General features: G+C 31.9%; 3 protein-coding genes across 6 annotated transcripts in view; all 3 read right to left on the minus strand.

The window, feature by feature from the left end:
• Positions 1 to 2,765, minus strand: part of LOC123709031 (protein roadkill) — a 34,386-nt gene extending 31,621 nt beyond the window's left edge. For all 4 annotated transcript variants that reach the window (XM_045660150.1, XM_045660134.1, XM_045660158.1 and 1 more), the window contains exon 1: positions 2,621 to 2,765. The gene's annotated coding sequence lies outside the window, so the exon portion shown is untranslated. The remainder of the gene's footprint in view (positions 1 to 2,620) is intronic.
• A 1,400-nt stretch (positions 2,766 to 4,165) lies between these two features.
• Positions 4,166 to 5,470, minus strand: LOC123709955 (huntingtin-interacting protein K). The gene is made up of 4 exons (XM_045661593.1): positions 5,390 to 5,470; positions 5,103 to 5,311; positions 4,633 to 4,740; positions 4,166 to 4,287 (listed from the first exon to the last, which is right to left on the minus strand). Exons 2-4 carry the CDS (start codon positions 5,259 to 5,261, stop codon positions 4,192 to 4,194), a joined length of 363 nt encoding a protein of 120 aa, XP_045517549.1. The 5' UTR covers positions 5,262 to 5,311; positions 5,390 to 5,470; the 3' UTR covers positions 4,166 to 4,191.
• Positions 5,471 to 7,227: 1,757 nt separating this feature from the next.
• LOC123715937 lies at positions 7,228 to 13,432 on the minus strand. The gene is made up of 7 exons (XM_045671324.1): positions 13,266 to 13,432; positions 12,077 to 12,190; positions 9,761 to 9,869; positions 8,981 to 9,103; positions 8,255 to 8,356; positions 7,857 to 7,923; positions 7,228 to 7,406 (listed from the first exon to the last, which is right to left on the minus strand). Exons 1-7 carry the CDS (start codon positions 13,342 to 13,344, stop codon positions 7,323 to 7,325), a joined length of 678 nt encoding a protein of 225 aa, XP_045527280.1. The 5' UTR covers positions 13,345 to 13,432; the 3' UTR covers positions 7,228 to 7,322.
• Between the last annotated feature and the right edge of the window lie 2,566 nt (positions 13,433 to 15,998).

Here is a 15,998-nt window from a genome sequence, read left to right on the forward strand (position 1 = left end):
GTGTAACATTACGTCTATTTTCAGATAAGTTAAATTTCGTATTTCAAAGTAATAGAGTATAGATTAACCCTTTATTGATAAAGTGTCTAAACAAAAGAGTCGCTTACGCTTCAAAAAGACTTTAACTGTGTCTCGAAACGTAATAGAATAAAGTATAATATATGAAAAGTAGGTATATAATAAAAAGTAAGTTTTTTAAAGGAGCGTATGAAGTGCTTTTTATGATGAAATTGTTTTCCTCGTTTGTTTTGTATCCATTTTAACAGGAGTATTAGTAAAAATTATCAATTAATATTAATCACACAATATACTAGGCCAGTATTAGACGATTGGTTAATTATTTATAGTACCATCTGCGTGCCGAATTAGATCGTGTGTGTCAGTGATTACAATAACGATAACGTAATGATAACACTCATAAAATATAAATAAAGTCAGGTCACAAACCGTATGGGAAGGTATTAATATTTTTATCAGAATTCGTCACAACAGTGAAAGCTATATTATTTTATAGTTTTAAGTATACGAAGGTAATATCCTCCCTCTAAATGCCTCATATTTTTAAAGGGGCGTCTCCCCTTAAAGTATGAGGTATGTCACTGAAATTTTATAATGTTCTTAAATACTTACATATAACTTACATTATACAATATAATTAAATATAGGTCAAAATTACACTAACTCTAAACGACACGCCGTAAGTAGGTAAATTACTTTGGATGAAACTGTATATTAAGGACAGGGACGTTACGAGGGGATGACCTAGAAACGAGAAAAAGATTTTCGTTAACGCGCACCCTCAGTCCTTGTGACGAAGTTATTCAAGGCCTTGTTCCCGGAAATATCCTTCGACCTAAGCAATTACATGACGAATAACGAATGAGCAAGGTGATTGTATAGGAAATATTCTGGGTAATAATATAGAACATTATACATATTATATCTAGATTTCTACAATTTATCATTAAAAACATATGGCACAACAGACATGTAGCTTTTAAAATAAATATTGTATTATCTGGTTTTATACATTAATACACAATTTAAAGGTTAATAAAGAAGGAACTATACAAACAAACAAATTAAATAAAGGAAAATGAAATATTTATACTACAGTGACAAAGATATTTTTTTTCAATGAGAACAGATCAGTTTTATATGTAGTATACATATAAAACTGATCTGTAACCACCTTATTAATAACAAATAAATCAGTAATGTGTCCATTTCTTAAATTGTACCATTTTAATTAATTTACACATTAGTCTCTTTTCATCGCAAGATAGTTAGTTAGATAAAACACTGTTATTAGATTGTTTTAACATATATGACTAAGAGGTATGTCTTTTTTCTAATATATATTTTATCAATAAATAAAAGAAGGCAAAGTCATCTCCTACAGTTTTGGGTTTAACAAAATTTTAGTATATAAGGTTTGGAAGTGTTCTCTCACCTGATAAATTTAGCAGTTATTTTGCAGTCAAAAATGTACCCCCAATATTACAAGTTTTAATTAATCATTTAGAAAGAATAAAGTTGAAATTAAAATATATTCAGTGTCAATCAAATTTTAATAACTATTTTTGGGCAATTTTGACTCTAAGCAATACGTAATTTTAGTGTATAATAAAGATTTCTACTTTCAGTTTTTAGGAGAAGTTGTGAAAAGATATGCATTTTGTAACATTTTATAATATTAATTTAATTGATCAATATAAATTTAGTATCAAACTCATAATAAATACTGAAAAATAAAGATTTTAATATAAAAAAAAATTGATATCTAAATCCCACCTTTAAACTAGGTAACCTGTCTTATAAGTTATCTGCAGACTATAATTTATCCATGAAATAAAACTTGTGCATGCATGTGGCTTATGCTTAATACATGTGTGTGCATATTTATAAATCACCTTATTAAAGGCAATAGTCAGGCTAAGTTTCATAATCACAACTTCATGCTAAGTTTGACTCCTGTATGTCAAAAACATATATGATATATGGTACTGATAGTTAGTACTATGGCAGTGGCAATATTTCTCCACTAAAAGTATTTTACACATAACAATAACATATACAAGTTTTCAATAAATATCTTTACCTTTTTGCATTACATTTGTTACAAATAAAAAAATTGTGTAGTTCTTAATATAATTATGATTATATGCAATATTTTCACGATTTGGACAATTTCAGTTAGTTACTAATAATTAAGGAAAATGGATATATTAAATTTATATCGAACCATTAACTTATTCAATATAATAATTATAATACAATTAAATATTTATTTTAAGGGTACAATATAAACTTATGACAGTTCAGGGATCTTTAAGCTAAAAAGAAATGAACACCAAGATTAGCATAGTTACCAACATAAATTATATAAATTATGTCGGTAAATAAATTCTAGGCTATTTGGTATTAGTTTTTTTCATTGCCTACTCCATAACAAAGTAATAGTAACCTATGAATATTGCTTTCTGGGTTAAAAAAATGTTGTTAAATTTGTAATTTTAGTAAAAAAAACGCCAAGGCCATACTACTATTTAATATAGGCATGCATACGATCAGCAGTTGGGTGTTCATGGATAGATTGACATTTATCAAATGTACTTACCGCCGTGAAGGTGCAGGATACTTTTGGAGCAATTTTCACTAAATAAGCCAAATTAATAAAATTTATAAATAAATAAGAGAGTGGAAGTTAAGTAGGTTTAATTAGAAAAAATAAAATAAACGTAGAAAACACACACAATACGAAACGTCAGCCACAGACTAGACGTTAACAAGTCACAGATTCAATTAATGCAATCAGATTTAAATGATTGTTTTACCTACAGATAAGCGTAGTTCGTGGAAAACTTTAGTGGATTTTTTACAATACCTAATTGTAGTTGTGTAGTAATTAAATATAATATTAATTTTCTTCATTATGGTGAGGTGAGTTGCTTGTCCATCACATAAACGACTTAAGTTTTTCTGTTCAATGAGATTGTAGAATTAATTACAAACACAAGTTAATAAAAACAAATAATATTCGTTAGGAACATTAATGTGACAAGAGTTGCATTACAAAAACTATCTGGCTTCTCTGTGCCGAGTTTATCTAATGTTACTTTAGCTACAAAATATATTCGTGATAGCGTAGTAAATGATTTAGTTAGGCAAGTGAACAACAGCTGGCGCCACAACGTTATTTAAAAATTAAGGTGTTTATTTTTTTACACGGACAAGATGATTACTATCTTCAAGTTCGCATATAAGAGCGTTATGGAGTGGAGGTTGAGGGAGTAAAATCTTAGGCAGTTACACGTCTAAATTAGTGTCTATTATCTATATAAGCATTAAGCAATGAGGGGATCATGACTTGTGCTTCTACATGTTTATTTCACCGATTGTACCATAGAGTACCGTGCAGGCCCTTGCCTTAATCTGCCCAATGACAAACAAAAATCGAATGGTGTATTCACAGGGTAAAAATGCACAACTTCTGAGTTGAGAGTGACACGCTTAACCACTAAGACTAACATCGATTAGTTTTTTCACAATTCTGCATTATCCCTTGAGACATTGTTTCATCTCTTGTGTTTGTTGTTACTAATCATTTGGCTTCTGTAGGTAGTACCTACTAGTGTTAATTAAAGTTAAAAAATCATCCTTCAAACTAAGGTAAATTCACATCAGACAGCATTTTTCCATACAAAATTGTAATAGTTCTAACTAGACTACAGCTAGTTGGAGGAGATTGCTTTTTACTGGCAATATAAAATTGTACTCTGCAGTACAATTTGAAAATGTTTAGTTATTATATTCCCCACATGCACATTTGCTTGCATGCTTTGGAACATATGTCTGCATTAATAAGTTAAAAGTTTGTTTGTTTGCTGTTCAAACATGTTGCTTGTTGGTTTGAATTAAAACATTCTTAATAAAATTTACCATATCTTATAATAAAACACATATTACAATACCTCTACAACATAACTATTATCAAGCACAGTAAGGATTTACATAAATGTGAAGCTGAGCAGTATAGTACCTTTATTTAACCATCTAGACTCTTTTCTTAAGTTTCTCAAGTGTATATATTACAGGCACTTATGGTATTTTTTGGTTTTATAATAAATATTTTTTTAAACCAAAACTGAATAAAACAAAACTATATGTGTGGATAAGTCTATTTTAAATTTAATTTGTAAGTGTTGTTAATGCAGCAACAACATCACCTCTGTGTTCCCTTAGTGTTCTCTCTGCTAAAAACTTTGAGATTTCCATTTCATTTACCTGTAAATACAAAATTTTGTCTTATTAAGGATCTGGGAGTATATTTTAATGTTGATCTTGGTTATAGCTTGTGGCTTCACAAATAACAGCGCAATCAAAACTCTCTACAATGTGTTAGTAAGAAGTCACTTTGAGTGTAATGCGATGTTGTAGGCTTCATATTTCACTAAATACAGTCTCATGAGCATGTTATGGAATCCTATTTAGGATTAAAAATAAAATTGAGATTTTGGCATATTTATTCATTAACTACTATAATCCATCAAAATTATTTCTCCTAGCTAAGAGATTGTCCATAATCCAGCAAGTTAACTTTAAATAATATTAACATATGGGAATACATACAATTAGTGCAATATCTTCCTTTTTAACTGAAACTTTTTGCAGCTCCTTTTCTTTTTCCAACCTTTCTGCTGCTTCTTTATTTCTTCTATCACCAATCAATGAAAGGGCCTGGAAAGTTAAACAAAAAATATGTTGAGGTACTAGATATTTTAAGCAAACAAAAACACAACTATTGCATTGTTTAATCACAGACTTACAGAATATGGGAAGACTGATAGCAATATGAATAATATGTATATATATTTCAAATGAAGCATATAATTTAGCCTAAAATTTGTTTAAAACAAGATAGAGTATATTATTACAACTGTAAGAGATTTTAAGGTAATCCAAAACAAAAAGGACTTGGAATTATTTTTCTTTACCACATAATGAATACATAATTTGATGTTAATATTATTCGTGTTGCCTTACTGAACTTAAAATAACCTTGCTTTAGTTAACTTAACCAATTTAATTTGAATACTTACCCCCGATATATCTTGCGATGATATTTCCTTTTCTTCTGCATAGTCTGTTACTTTTTCTAGATCTGCTACTCCACTATCATGTTTTGCAGTTTTCTTTTGGTTTTTATCTTTGTCATGCTGGATATCATCGGTATCTCCATTAATTTCTTCATCTGCCATTTGTATAAATAGTTACCACCTTTTCGTATAATACAAAATTATATTTTTATCTGTAAGTGTTAAATAAAATGTTTTAATTTAAATGTTCATTTTATAATAATTTAATAAATACAATTTGAGAAACTTGCCAATTGCACAGTACACTGCAGCGTGCAGAGTCACAAATTTAGTTGGTGCAGACTGCAGACAACTATACCCATGACAGAATACAGAACATGCCAATTTATAAAATTATGTATAGATTACAGAGTTCCTGACGACAATATAATTATTGATAAAATGATAATAAATAATGTTGCCACCTTCGAGATAACTTAGTTACTAGATTTTCATAACATCCTTAATACATGTTCTCAGAAAAATGAATTTTTATTTGAAAAAAATAAATCTCCGCCATTGTGACGTCATCACATCAGCTATATAATATGTATATACCATAATCTAGAGTCTCCGCCGATAATACATATTTTCACTATAGAGTTTAGATGCGACTAATGTCTTGTGTCAGTGTAAACTGCATGAAGAATTAAAACTTTTGTCTTTGTATAAACGAGTTTGATGGCAGTCACAATACCGATGGGATCGTTTATAAAAGACAAAATCGTTACTAAATGTTTATATAGCTTATTTTCAAATAATTTCATTACTAACCTACTCTAAATTTTCTCGCTAAGTGAATGTAATTCTTTGAGAAAAAAAGTATCTTTAAACCGAATATCCTATCTTTTATTAACCTTATCGGAAAATGTGACTTATGAAAAGCCTTTTGAAATCGCGGACTAGTGATATGTAGCGACATCTACAATCTTCGGCTACTAACGTACACTGAAATCGGAATCGCACTAACTTAGTGTTTTCGACTGCTGAATTTCTGACCTTGCCCACACAGGCTTCGGGCCAGTGATTAGGTCGAGGATACTACTTTTGCGGCTGGAGACCGGGGAAGCGTACAACAGGCTATCCCACAGATATATGGTCAGGTAGGACCTATATCGATTTAACGATGGCCTTACAATAAATAGTGATTATGCGATACATTCGATTATCACTATTTATTAAAAAAATTAATACTAGTGCTAAACATAAAAATAACAAACCAATCGATTCTATTTTGTTTCTCTTATGGAACTAAATTATTCGAATCGTGTCGGAACGAGTTTTTAAAATTAAGAACTCGTGCTTGAAATGCTGAATTCAAGCGAGGAGGAACTTCTATCAACGACTAACCCCCCCCCCCCCACGGGACGTCGATAGTACCTGAACTGAAGGTCGTGGTTTTATTGTTTATTAGGAGAAGAAGATTCCTAGAGGAAGTGTCGATAATATTAAAAATGTGCCACTCTGCCACTGCTGACTGCCCAGAATGCTTTCTGAGGTGCAGAAACAAACGAGACTCCGAATTTCACAAAGCTGTTTAGGTTTGTTAGAAGATCTTGACCAACGATTAACTCCATTCATAACTATGGACGCAGCAGCAGCAAAGCCAAATTAATATACACGCAAATACGCAAGATACGGCATGGCAAACTCGCTAAAGTTGTTTTGTTTCACTAAGATAACGTCACACACAAGTCCAGAGTTGCAATTATTTAAAAGTGTAATTTTAGGTTTAGGAAAACGTTATATGTACATTGTGTATAAACCTGACGGGTACATTTCAAAAAAATATATTTAATATAAAATAATTGCTTCAAAAGTTCATAATGAGAACATTTATACACTAGTTTCATTACCACTTTGCTGGCTTGAAATCTACTATGGTACCTCGACATACTATTTATTTATATTACCTGCTCTACAAAATAGAAGAGTGAATAATAATCTTAAAAAATCCTCTAAATAATTTTTGCGTCACTTAATCTTATTTTTAATAAAATAATGATTACCCTCAAATTAAGATTGTCGTAAATACTATTTATATATTATCATTTAGTAGTATTCTTTATAACCTTACGGAAAGAGATAATATTTTTTTTTAAATTTATTTATAAAATATTTACACTTAATATAAGTATCTTATAAGATCGATTTTTGGAAGAACAACAATATCACAATACTTTATCACATATGAACTATTCCATTTGGACTCTCTTCTTTTCTTTCGGGTGGCGTGTAGGCAGGCGGTGGTAGACTGTTGTCGTGAATCTGCAACGTATTGTTTGTTAAATAACTTTAATATTGTACAGATAAACAGGGTTTTAAATGTTTATTTCATCTGTTTCCATCTAAACGAAAATCGGTTGGTTGGTTGAAGAGGAAGTTGCTTTGAGATTCGTCGATAGCTTTGCAAAATATAAACATTTGTACAGAAAAATATTTACAGTAGTTTGGCTTAATATTCAAAATTACACATGATTTTTCTAAATCAAAACCAATAAAATTGGCTCTAATTGTCTAAATAATAATCATTTATAATTTCCCTGCAATAATATTTGTCTGATGATGCTGCTTCTCCGTCTCCTTTAATTTGCCTGAAAGACCGCAATAGCGTCCACATTTGAGCTATAAAACATATAAATAAATAATAACAATTGATAATTTTTTTGTTTTATCTAATTTAACTTATTTAATACTATTATTTATTAAAATACTCACAAAACCAGAATTAAGATAATGTGGTGCCGGGCAAATTGATGACTCTGAAGGCGCTGTTCTGGTGTATCTAAAATAAGAAAGTATAAAATAAATATTAACATTCCAAATAATTATTATAATTGAAATAACGTACAAGAGCCTCTCACTGATTGTCGGAATCATTGCTTGATAAAAATAAACAGGAGCTTACGCTTGATTGGATTTTAATCGATTAGAACGCCATCTCTTGGTAGGACTGACATTTTTATTTTTCTACTATTCTTTTGATATTTGTCTATTGCGCTAGTGCGCATGTATATATAATAATACACGTAATTATGGCATTGCAATAAAGATGAAAGATTTGTTAAGTTTCTAGTTTAAACGCAGTTTAATCACTAGAATTTTAAGAAGCTTACCTTGGGGGTGCATCGCGTAGTCGCTCATCGACGTAAATTTGTAAACTTCCGACGGATAGCCTTCCTCCATCTGTTGACCCATTTACACTTCTTCCCACAGGTCTAAAATAGGTCATTGTTTTATTGGTTTTGAAAGGTATAGTATTATTTTAATTCTCAAAGGTTTAAATGATATTCATCAACACTAGTAGAAATAGAAATGATTCAATTTTTTGTAGTTTTGTAAGCCTTGAATTGGCTATAACTATTCCATAAATTCTTTCACCATTATCACAGATGAAAATAGGTTTTAAAATATATATTATAAAACAAATATTCCAAGTGCATATCGTGCGATTTTTTTTTAATGATCAGCCTTTATGCCTCCACGACTAATAAACCTTTACTAATATTTTGTGATAGTGTGGCTACAATAACAATATTAAAGTACTCTTTTAAGATTTAGTTTAATGTTGGATGGTGAAGATACTGGCATTTCTATTATCTACGAATTAAATCTATTTCACAAAATTGCTGATTCTCATCTTGAGTATCCGATAGTGGCTTAGCAGTCTGTTAAGATTTAAAAAATCTATCTATTAATACAATGTTTTCGAACTGGCCTAAAGAATTACCGTAGCTTATTTAGCCACGAACTCGTAGAATGTATGTGTTAGCGAGGGACTTCCGGCGTGAATATTACGTTATGGTCATAATGATCAAGAATGCTTGAAATATGAATCTAACCTGATCGTAGTAGCAGCACAAAGTTTATAAAGAAGGACGAAGGTGGCAATTATTCCCAACACCAGCGCACTTGCCATCACAATCTGAGTACCAGATACAAGTACTATTTGATCCACTGGTTCTCTGAAAAAAATACGTATAATTTCGGGAAACATATATGCTCCTACTTGTAAAATGTAGTATTATGGTGTATCTCATAATCATGTTTATGTACGCAGTTAACACTCGCTTCTGAGCGTGAGGCAACAGCCATGTCTACAAAATCGATCATGTGTTAACAAACGGCAAATTACCTACTTGCCTATGAAATTAAAATGATCAAAGGAACGTACGCTATCTGCGGCCGATTAGGGTTATAGTGCCACTGGATTATTACTATCCATTAAGAAGTTTTTAATGTGAAGTAATGGAAAAGAAAAGGTTAGAAGATTTTGGGTACAAGCGATATCATGCTACAATTGCAACATGCTAATTTCGACAATAACGCTTTTCAATATTTGGTATATTCGAATACTTACTAGATATACTTATTCGTAAATGACCTAGGAAGATAATGCGAGCCTTGAACATAGAATAAAAAGATAAGGTAAACTTAATTTGACTAGACTTATGCGCCATAAAAACAACGGAAATACACAAAAAAATATTTTGGAAGTAAACCACTAAAAATATCAAACGACCTATATTTGTATCTTTTGACATTGCTATATTAATAGCAACAAATTGGCCTACTTTTACTTTTTAAGGTTTAGAAGAGTGTGACAATTATGAACAAGATACCTGCACACCCAGTTTCCATTTGGCCCGTAACATGATTGGCAGACTCCATTCCAACAATGCAGAGTAATATTATCACCGCAGCACGGTCCATAGCAGGCCTCTCCTAATCCTGAAACACAATAACCTTTAAACACAACACGTAGCCACAGGAACAAATTGCAGATTATTAGGGCCCTTCAATCTTGTTAATCTCTTTTTTTAGAACAGGAAGCAAACGGGCAAGAAGCTCACCTTATGTTGAGTGATACCACACTCATGGACACTTTAAATGCCAGAGGTCTCCCGAGTGCGTTGCCGATACCTTAGGAGTTAGTACGCTCTTTTATTGAAGGACCCTAAGCACCCTTGAATTGGTTTAGAAATACTTTAGCTGGTTCCATATATAGCACGGTAAAAACTGCCTTAAATAACGCTGATGTGGATCGATAGACATCGAGATGATACGGGTAGAAATGTCGTATTCTGCTTCGACGTCCGATCATGAAACCCATGAAACTCCACCGTAAATGCGGTAGAAGAGAGACCTTACATCTCTACGCAAAGCCAAGAAATCAAGCCGCTCGGATAGAGATTGCTCATCGATGATTCCAACCACTCTTCGTTGAATACAGCAGGAAGGAGCTGGTACTGGGAGGCTTTCGCCCAGACGTGAAAACAGTACTCCGTTGGACCGAATTTGCGCTTTATATATATATAGGGATGACCCGGGGTGAAGTACCGTCTTTCCTTGTAAAGCACATCAGTTTCGCAGTCGTTTGGAGGCAAATTTAGCTTTTCCCTCCAAACGACTGCGAAACTGTACGTTCGATATATCAACGCCCAGTATTCCGATGGTGGCTGTGGTTTTAAGTTAAGGGTAAACCTCTGCCCGCTTCATCTTTTCATACCATCAGCATGCTAAAGAGAAAAGCACTACCTGTCCCCACTAGAATGATTTAATAGCGTGGATTATGTAATCGATTTAGTGACCAAGCATCTGCGTATCATTCGCGTGTCGTCTCTATGTAAATATTGTTGTCTTCCGTGAATATTTAAATACTGTGAATTTAAAGTTAATTTTCTAAATAAACCAACGTAATATGTAATTACAATTGATACATAATTAGGATATATTGTTAATATTATACAATACTAGAAGAAACACCACATTTAGAACGGTCACTCCATATGCTCACCACCATATGTTTTCCACCTGAACGGGTTGATGTACATATTCTAACGTTGCCCTGTGAATGGCACGCGAGGTGACGGTAAGGTGTAATGGGTTTAGTCTATTTCTATTTCATAAAAATAATATTTTTAGTCTAACACGGTCCTAGCACGGTCATGGTGACACGGTTTTATCGTTTCATTATACTCAAAACTATTATTTAAAATTCTATTAAATTCTATATCGTTATCTGTAATGATACATTAATAATGTGAATATCTCAGAACAGTGCAAACTAGGATTAAAATTTAAGGAGCGATTGGCGAATAGTTTACGGGTAGCATAAAGCGGGGAAATACTGTTTTAAATCTTTAAATAAAATACGCGCTTAAAAAAAAGAGCAAAATAATGCTTTACACAATATGATTTGATTTACTTTATTCTCATTTTAGGAGGTATATATGTGTTATCAAAACGCATTTTAATAAAACCTATCTATCGGATATAATCGCTATTTCCATATGTATCTCGATGTTTCATGCTTGCCTGTCTTTCGCTGGCAAAGTCATTATTCTGCGTAAGTGATGGTTTGGTGGGGTGTGTCTTATCAAGAGTCACAGAAATATGTTTTTGTGAAAAAGGAGTAAAAACTTCAGCCAAAGCGGATCAAGATACAGTCTTTGATCGTGTTGTGAAACCTCTCAGCAATACACTTTTTAAGAATATACTATGGACTTTCCAGCAGAATTCTGCACCTGGTCACAAGGCACAAACTACCTAAGAAGTCAAGAACGTTGGTTTCGGCTAGAAGACTTTATAAGACCTGATGACTGGTCCTCATCTAACCCAAACCTCAACCCTTTAAACTTCAAATTATAGGCAGTTTTAGAGGACATGGCCTGCTCTAAACGACACGGCGACATTGAGTCTCTGAAAAATCTTTGGAGCAAGAAGTGGCAAAATTTCCCTTGGAAACAGTGCGTAAATCAGAATCGCCAAATAGATTAAAGGCCTGTATAAAAGCCAAAGGTGGCCATTTCTAATATAATATTTTTTATGTTTTGCTGAGACTATATGTACGTATAAATTTTAATAATATTACATTACTTCATTAAAAAAATGCATTTTCATTTGTATCAGAACTGATTATGACTAGGTATATTTACCTGGACATTTTACACATTGTGTCTGGTAATAGTTCGGGGCATATCCATTTGCACAATAACATTGTCCTTTTATACATTTATAAGCGGTACCTTCACAAAATGTTGGGCATTCACCTGAAATTAAAAACAAAATATATAAATGTGATGTACTCCACATTTTTGAGTAATAATGATACTACGACAATCTTCCAAGCCTAACAACAGCGCACTACAGGAGTAAGGTAATAGAAAGGTTGTAGGATTTCCATTGCAGTTATTTAAGGATAAGATGCAGCGTATCAGTTCTGTATGAAAAAGTCTTCGGTTAATAAGCACTCCCTGAACAAAGTTTGTGCAGTTAAATTGAAACTTTCATTCGAGTCGTTTAGTAGTTGTTCAGCTATTGTGTCATAATTATTTGGCCTTGAAACAAAGAGGGTAGAGGGTCTAAGTGTAAAAATCGAAAGTTTAACCTTAGTGAAAACCATTATTTAAAATTACAATTATGTCTGTTTTGAAATCATTTTTAGTTCCCAAAACACATTAAAAACGAATAATTCCGACCGTGACCGTTGGAACCTTTTAATACATAAGTTTAACATATTTATTTATAAAAAACGCAACAAAGGCAACCTACTATTTTACATAAAAAAGAGGTTTATAAAATAAAAACTCATAAATATTTAGAAAGGGCTTATAGAGCAGTTGGCAGTGTTGGCCTAGTGGCTTCAGCGTGCGACGCTCATCCCTGAGGTGGTAGGTTCGATCCCCGGCTGTCCACCCATGGATTTTATAAAATATTGTATAATAAACATGTTTATTAAGCAAATTATAAAGAAAAATAATCTTACTCCACATTTTGATATAAAGACGTCTCACTTATCAAACAAAGACACAATTTTCAATGGTACATGAAATTCATGCGCGTGAGTTAAGAACTTTTGTCTTTCTTTAAAGCTACAAACGTAAGGATGTTATTGAAATGTATTTGTGTATTAGGTCTGCTAATTAAATATTTATTCATCATTAGTAAAAGCATGTTGATGCATGGAACCTCGGTTTAGTTTTGTTTATCGCTATTTAATTCCTATTAATAAATTATAAATAAACAACGATAGTTCCACGTTTTCGTATCACAAAATGAACATCAGCACAGTTTACATATACAGAATCGACAGTTAAAATAAAAAAGCGAATATTTGAACAATACCTTGACTTTTTATAGTTTCACCTGGTAGTGCACTGGTTATAGTGATAGTGATGCATGTATAAAATAACAACACTAACATTATGTTACATACTCTGGGTATAAATAATGAAATTTTATAATGAACACAGAACGTTACATGTACACAGTTTTAATGCGCTAAAATATACTGATAGTGTTATCAAAGATGGGCTGAGTCGCGATAGTTTATCGTTTTCGCGTCACATAATGTAAGCAAATATCATTTAAGTTGTACGGAAAGGTTGTATTATAACCTTGACGGTAGAAAGAATTGTCGACAAATGTTAAAGCAAACAGTCGTATAAAATAAATGTAGATTTTTCCGACGTCATAAGTGTCGAATACTTTTAGGAAATTGTCCTTTATATATTGATATGGATTATATAAAATTTTGATAAATGTCAAACGCCTTTTGAAAGTATTTTCGTTTTATTTATTTATATGTATTAAGATTAATCAATCATGTTTAGATTGTATGATAAATGATAATCTAAATCACTAGGCACTTGTCCTATGTATGATAAAGAGATGAGGTGAAGTCCAATCAATACACTATAATCAGACTTATACAAAAAGTCAATATTCGAAAAGCAGGCAGCACATCATGTATTTATTAATATCACATCACGACACGTATAAGAATAATTAATTGTTGGAAATATATTAATTTACAGCATTATATTCAAACCTTAAATAGTAATGATTATTAACAAATATTTTTTTAGTTTTATATCTCAAATCAGCTATTTTAGAAATTTATACCATCTACATAACATTGTACTATACATGATAAATTGTAATACACGTATACATTAAATATAATTTTCCATCGATGACCAAGAAACCCAATAAGTATGAATTTATTAAGTAATTGTAAGTATTATAGGGTATAATAATAATTAATAAAGAAAGGCCTACATTACATAGGTTCGTGTCGAATCTGAATTTTACCCTAGGTCTTCGTGAATCCCAGCCAATTTAATGTTGGGATATACTCGCTAAAGAGAATCTCGGTTTGTATGTTATGTACTATTGACGAACTGATTAAACACGATAGTCCATAATAAATCAACTTGAATCGAAAGAAAAAAAAGAGAAAATTGTGTAAAACAGATTTGAAATCAAACCTTCGCTTTGAGACTGAAACCGAAAAATACAAATAAATTCAAAGAGTACATTTCATAGTAGAGTAGAGTATTAGAGTATTCATAGTAGAGTAGAGAATTTTTTTATAACTTACCTTATTGGATCTTCTGTGTCTCACTTAAGTAATATAGGATGCTGAGAGATGTACAATAAATAAAATGGTAGAATATCTGGTCCTCTTGTTCTTAGCCAGTCTTTTTTATTCATTTGGAAGCTCATGCCTGAGCGTCGTGATCAGCAAGGCAACATCTGGAGCTCATGATATGTTTCCACCGGTTTTTGCAGAGCCCTCTCTTGTTTCACCTCCTATCTACAGTTTTCAGTTTTTAGCCAGTAAATCAAATGTCTTGTTTGTCAACTATAATGTAGTAATTTATGTATATATATATTACCTATATAATAAATATTTGTATAAAAAAATGTAACACATCAATATAAAATTTTAAATAAATACTAGGAGACACGTTCAGCCTAGGTGGTGCCTAATTACATATAGACAGACCATTTTATCGGTTACGAAAATAATTTAGGACAATTAGATTTTCTTCTATCCTTATCAAATATCTATTTTGGTCAATAGATTTTATCCGAACAGGTTACACTTGAAATATCGTGTAAACGTACTTCAACTTTAATCTAGAACTTCATATATTCAATATAACATTTTCAACTCGACTCCACGTAAAAGCGCAATCGATTTTATTTCACCACAATTTAGAATTTAACTTATTTAATAGAGAGAACTGGAGTTTAATATCATTTGTTTATATGCACCTACAATTTTCGTTTCAAATCATTCCGATGAATTGATGATGATCATTGTTAAACCCTGAAACCCGCTAACAAGCCGCTAAGGATATAGATACAACTCAGCCTCTTCTGGCCAGCCTGGATAGATGTGACGGCGATCCTCCCTTTGGGAGCACCTTACTTCCTTTACAAACCGCAGGAAATATTTGAAAATTCTTTTTGGCGTGCAGCAACAATTTTGGATGTAAGTAAGATATGGCGGTTGAATCAAGTTTTCTTAACTGTACGAGTTAGTATTGCAAACACCGTAAAATCTATTGGTGAAGTACTGGTGTCCGAATGATTGTCCTCGGAGTTTAGAATCACACGATTTATCACTAGGCTAACACTGTTCGCCAGTTTATAAATAACGTGTTAATAAAAGAGCCTCAAAATGCGCAATGGCCGATAATAATAAAATAACATTTCCATAGCCTAAGCAAAACCAGCGAATATACCTCCTAGACACAAGCTGTAATAATAAATAGATAATATAAATAATCGACGAACTAGTTATTTTTAATAGCCCATGCCGTCTAAGTGTTATCAGTTGTGTATTTTTGTATTGTTCCCGCAACCCTATCAAATGTATTCAACAATAAAATTATTTAATTGCTTAACTATGGCAGTTATCATTCAAAAAATGGGTCAAACGGAACGCCGAATATTTTCTAAACAAATTTTATGTTTAACAAAATGGTATGCTTATGTATGAAAAACATCACGAAATCATATAGAATATGAACAAATACATGTTACAATAAAAGGAAATACGCATCT

Source organism: Pieris brassicae, chromosome 1 (assembly GCF_905147105.1).
Source record: "Pieris brassicae chromosome 1, ilPieBrab1.1, whole genome shotgun sequence".
In the NCBI taxonomy this organism is placed as follows: Eukaryota; Metazoa; Arthropoda; class Insecta; order Lepidoptera; family Pieridae; genus Pieris; species Pieris brassicae.